Raw genomic sequence first — 5,959 nt, forward strand, 5'->3', positions numbered from 1 at the left:
AAAAAAAAAAAAAGAAATTAGCTGGGTGTGATGGCGGGCACCTGTAATCCCACTACTTGGGAGGCTGAGGCAGGAGAATCACTTGAATCCAGGAGGCAGAAGTTGCAGTGAGCCAACATCGTGCCACTGCACTCCAGCCTGGGTGACAGGGTGAGACTCTGTTTCAAACAACAACAACAACAACAACAAACCGAAACAATAGATTTAAAATACTACAGTTTAGAATCCTGTTGAGTTCTGCATTATTGGGAGCAAAATAAAATCATGGACATAAATACTTTGAGAAAAGCAAGAGAGACACATGACACAAAATGAAAGTTTCCATGCTAGAGATGGACATGAATATATAGAAGACATGTGACATCCACAAGTCAGAATGGAAAAGAAAGCAAGACATAGAATTTATAAGAATAAAACTCACATAGAGATAAGAGAAATGAGCTTTCATGGTATCTGATGTAGACTTTTAGGAAGTTGCCACCAAATATTTTTAAAATTAGGACACATTTTCCCAACCATAAGCATAAATGAGTTAGCCTTGATATTTGCCTCATGAATTGGGTAAAATTAAGCTGAGGGCCAGATGTTTTCCATCTGTGTTTTAGATTATGCTAAACATAAAATGATTAGAAAGCACCCATATATGACTGGTTTAACTATATGAAAAAATCAGATGACATGAAGACACTGCCTTAGACTTTAGAAAATTTTAGTGTATTTTGATGTCAGAATTTTGACAAGTAATGAAAATATTAGATGAATAGTTTTACTGTTAAACAAACTTCCATTTCAAAATAGGCATAATGAATCTTCATACTGCCGAAACAACTTTTTAAAAAGGGAAAGCTGCAGATTTTCCTGGTGGTATCAAACTGAGAGCTGGGTTTATTTACCCTGAATTAAATTTTGGTATTAGGTAGACAACCAAAATATATTAGTTAATGTGGGTTATTATGTGTTGTGCAGATACTACTATAGTTCATATGCATGGGTTGATTTATGAATTAAGTCTCAAATATCCAGTGGAGGATTATACTTCAGATAATTGCTGAAGACACGGAAAGAAAAGTACATAAGGTCTAGAAAGGGAAGTCATCAAAATGTCAGCATGAAACTATATCAATCTTCATGTACAAATCTTCAATTGGTAATAAGTTGTAATAGCAAAACAACTGAGAAATTATCAGTCCATAGCTGTTTGATTACATCTTTGTTGAACAAATACCACTTGTTCATTATAGTCAGGAACATTAAATTATTCTACAATGTCCATAAATTAATCTGAAACACTGCTGTCTCTGGCAACATATCAGATTCTTTAAAAATAATCAAGGAAGGAGCAACGAACATCAAGATCTTTATACAAAAATGTGTTGAGTCTGAACAACATCAGAGAAAAATTTAGTGTCTATATTAAATAAATCACATGCCACACTAATCAGGTTACCATTATAGTGGTCCAATAATGAAACATGTTTTTTTGTTGTATTAATCTAAACATATATCTCATTACCAACATACATCTTATCTATTTTCCTTATTTTTTCCTACTCTATTGAACTATGTTGGTGCATAACATTTCAAAACTGCCCTGGGTCTCTTACTCTTTTAAAGTTCTCTCTATCATGCAAACCAGAAGAAGGTCATGATATTTAACAGAAAATTAATATCACTTGTTTTGAGTGGCCCTCAATTTGGGACATTAGCAAACTATAATTGCACTTACTATAACACAAAGCTTAAGGTTTGAATCTGATTCTATAACACAGGCTATTTCCCAGTGAGAATGGTCAACTTACCTTGACTTGTCATTATTTAATGTGATGAGCTAATGCAAGTAAAGTGGCTTGCAATTTTAGAGTACCAAACAACTTACTAGATGTTTACATGAATTTGAAGTCATAGCTACAGCTATAAAAACATTCTGTGAAACAGTCATAGCAGAAATGAAATAAATAGAAAACACTGACGATGTTGCTTTAAACTAATACTTAAAACCCCACAATATTAGAATAGAAAATAGTACAATCTTGGGGTAAAAAAAACCTGACTTTTCTACAAATGTCATTGTTTCAAATAGGTTTCTGCAAGAGGCATTCTTGGCAAGATTAATTTTTTAATTGGCATGTCTTATTTGATTAAGGTAAAATAATTTAAAAGAATATACAATATAAGGCAGGGCACAGTGGCTCACGCCTGTAATCCCAGCACTTTGGGAGGCCAAGGTGGGCAGATCATAAGGTCAGGAGATCGAGACCATCCTGGCCAACATGGTAAAACCCCGTCTCTACTAAACATACAAAAATTAGCCGGGTGTGGTGGCACGCACCTGTAGTCCCAGGTACTTAGGAGGCTGAGGCAGGAGAACTGCTTGAACCCAGGAGGCAGAGGTTGCAGTTAGCTGAGATGGTGCCACTGCACTGTAGCCTGGCGACAGAGCGAGACTCCATTTCAAAAAAAAAGAAAATATAATATAGTCACAAGATTTAAACACTAGTTGAAACTAGAAAATAACATGGAGATTACAGTTGTATTTTCTTTAACATTATTTACTTTCATTCATTATCAGAACTATTTAAAACTAGTGATCAGTTAAGGGTATTATTACACAATTTTTTCTTGAGAAAAGCAGAAAACTACAGTGTTAATAAATTCAGAAATGCACAATTCTAAATTAACTGATATTTCAATTTACTAATTTCTAATTTACTGATATTTCAATTTCTCCATGTTTCCATGCTCTTGCTCAAAATGGTCCAAAAACTGTTAAAATTAAAGTAACATCACACGAATTTTAGTATTTTTAAAGAATGTAACACTCTACATTATATTTGCATGCTAACAAAATAGTTGCTTTAAAATCTACAATGTCTACTGACATTTGAGGCAATCATTAACATATTTTCTTCAATTAGTTTTTTAAACTTAATTGAATTGTGTGCTGGGATCTTTAAGTGAAACCTTGAATAAAGTTGGTGGATTAAACTTACTTTTTAAATGCTGCCTACTTTTTAAATGTTACAAATTCTATCAGATTTGCAGTGTAAAATCAGCAAGCCTTTCAGTTGTACCAAGTTAAAGACCATACTTTTTCAATTTGCAGGTGCAATTAAGTAATACCATAAGAAAGTTATTTTGTCATATAACTTTGTTCTGCTTTAAAAAATTGTATATAGTTTATCTAGTTTTTCCTCTTAATAACCACAGTTATCTATCTCCAATATCTCATTTCTTTAGATATTAAATTCCATATGCTTAACCAAAAAATTTATAAGAAAACTTTATCTTCAACACTTCTTCTGTTTGGATACTAAATAAATGATTGGCTCTGTCAATAATAGCTAGTAGACTCATTTTTAAATTGCTATTTTTCTTTCTCTATCAAGGTCATTCTTTTAGATGAAAGAATCATTTCAAATCATTTCAAAAAGACCAAAGCCCTTGGTCTTTTCACTCTCTAACAAGGATTCCTCTTTCCCAAAACTTTTCAAAAATCCTTTTCTGAATCTATAGTTAATCCTGGGGTATGGTTCAGATGGGAGTTTCTGTAACTTTTTAGGGAAAGGTGAGAGTTTCTGTAACTTTTCACATTGATTTATACATCAAAATGTGTAATCTTAATATAATGACTTAGATCTAATGATTTTGATTAAGATTACATATTTAGGTGTATATTAATGTTACTGCCTAGCAACTTCATCACTATTGCTTGCAAAACTGCCACACGCTTGAAGATTTAACCCAAACTCCTCTTACCAGGTGAAGAACCATGAAGACTCACATTCTAATTAGTCATTAAAAAGTGCCAATATCCGTTATTCTATGGCATATTGCCACTATGAATCTAATACTCATTTACTACCTTGTCCCAAGTTACAGAATAAAAAAATGCTATTTCTTAGGAGTATAAAAGTAATTTTCACCCGAATTATGTTGATGTTTGTATTTTACTTCATGTAAGAATTCAAGAACAACCCTCAAAGCTTTTAAGAACTGATCCTTCAGTTTGACTTCAAACAAAAGGCAAGGTAAAAGCAGTTTGTAAACTGTGAAATCCTATCAATTTGTAGACACTTCTACTATCATGAAAAGATTATTCGGCTCTATTAAAATTCGGCATTAATGATGCTAGCTTAACATGTTAATAAAATTTAGAACATTTTCTATTCTTTGCTAATCTTAAATCAGAAGATTTAACTGCTGATTAAACGTGCAGTTACAGGTTTAAAAACTCAAATATTAGAAAATATCAAGGAGTTAGACACTTGATAAAATATTTGTAAACTTCAAAACTTCAACTTTTAGAGAAAGCTCGCGAGGCACCTAGACAAAAAAATACCCTATTTCCACATTTCCAAACCATGAGTATTCCTGGTTCTTCCCTGAGAAAATCTACTTCAATGATTTAAAACATAAAAAAATTCAGATACAAAATGGAACTAAACGTCCTGGCCTAACCAGAAATCCCTGGGTTGTTACTGTGAAATAAGACTTGTTAAGATTTCCACAGCAAGATTAAGAAGAAAACAAGCAAGACAACGCTGGGTATCGTGACGGGACTGAAATACAGGAGTGACGTCTGGCAAACTATCTTCTTGGTTTTTTCCCAGGCAAAGACCAACCTGAACAAGGGTCCCTTTTCTCTGTACCTCTCCCCAAAGTCTCACCTGTGAACAGACCCTCGCGCCTCTAATACCTCTCTTAACACCAGCATAGTTGTAACCTGTCCCGAGAGTACCAACAAATGGAAAGCCACAAGGAATTCGTCAGGTAAAAGCAAACTTGGAAGGGAAACAGTCTCGGGTGAAGTCCTAAGGCCGCATGAGAAACTCAAGTTGTGATTGAAAAATCTTGCCCTACCTCTTTACCACAAAACGGAATTGCCTGCCTTTTTCCATTCCTGAACCCAACACATTTGCCCAGATTCTTCCAAACCAAAGAAACCTCCGACATAGGCAGACTATAGGAACCATCAAATTCCCGGTGAAACCCTACCCCTTAGTACAGCCTCCCAGAAGAAGAAAAGATCAAATGAGACCGGCTCAGCGGGGTCTTCCTGTAGTGACCCCTGAGTTAACGTATTTATTTTCACGGTGCAACTGCTGATCACTTTACAGAGACATATCATGCTGTAGCTCTGCATGGAGCTGAAGACAAAAGCAACGTTTTCATTAATGTTATAATTATTATAATTATTTTTAACAAAGCTATTAAATAACCTGTACAAAGCCCAAACCGGTCCTAGCGAAAACCCGAGCACTATTTCAAATCTCCCAAGTTCCTTTCGCTTCATTTCAGCAGCATTTCCTATATACAAGGCCAGCCCAGGGTGGTCCCCCAAAACTGTAGGTCTCCCAGACGGTGGGAACGGTTTAGAGTTTGGAACTGCCCTGGGGTAAGGCAGAGCTCCCAATTATAACCCAAATGCCCCAGCACCAACCCTACCTCCCCGCTCCTGGGAACTAGGTCCCTGTGTCCGAGGGTAGGGGAAGCTGGGAGCCTGGCTCCATTTTGGGAGGCAGGCAACAGGGAGGGTCCGTCTGCTGAGTGTCCCCTCCGCCAGCTGCCCACAGGTCCCCGGATCTCCCGCAGAGGTACTGGGAAGGGGGTCCACCTCCGGGAGGGCTCACAGGTCCCGCGGGTCCTCCCGCTTAACCCCGGCCTCAGCGACTTTGAGCTTCTTATTCTGGTGCGTCTTCACGTGCTTGGCGAGGTGGTCGCTGCGCATGAAGCGCTTGCCGCACTCGGGACAGGCGAAGCGCTTCTCGCCCGTGTGAGTCCGCAGGTGCCGCTGCAGCTCGTCCGAGCGCGTGAAGCTCTTCCCGCAAAAGAGCCAGTTGCACACGAAGGGCCGCTCGCCCGTGTGCCAGCGCAGGTGCGCCTTCAGGTGCGACGTCTTCCCGTACACCTTGCCGCAGCCCGGCACGTGGCACACGTGCTGCTTCTTCTTGCCCGGCTC

General features: G+C 37.6%; 1 protein-coding gene across 1 annotated transcript in view; it reads right to left on the reverse strand.

Moving 5' to 3' along the window:
• The window catches only part of SP5 (Sp5 transcription factor), a 98,929-nt gene that overhangs the window by 90,369 nt on the left and 2,601 nt on the right, over window positions 1-5,959 (reverse strand). The window contains exon 4 of the mRNA XM_011991966.1: window positions 5,631-5,956. Coding sequence (XP_011847356.1) covers window positions 5,631-5,956 — 326 coding nt within the window. The remainder of the gene's footprint in view (window positions 1-5,630; window positions 5,957-5,959) is intronic.

This window comes from Mandrillus leucophaeus, unplaced genomic scaffold, assembly GCF_000951045.1.
Source record: "Mandrillus leucophaeus isolate KB7577 unplaced genomic scaffold, Mleu.le_1.0 Scaffold40, whole genome shotgun sequence".
Classification (NCBI taxonomy): Eukaryota; Metazoa; Chordata; class Mammalia; order Primates; family Cercopithecidae; genus Mandrillus; species Mandrillus leucophaeus.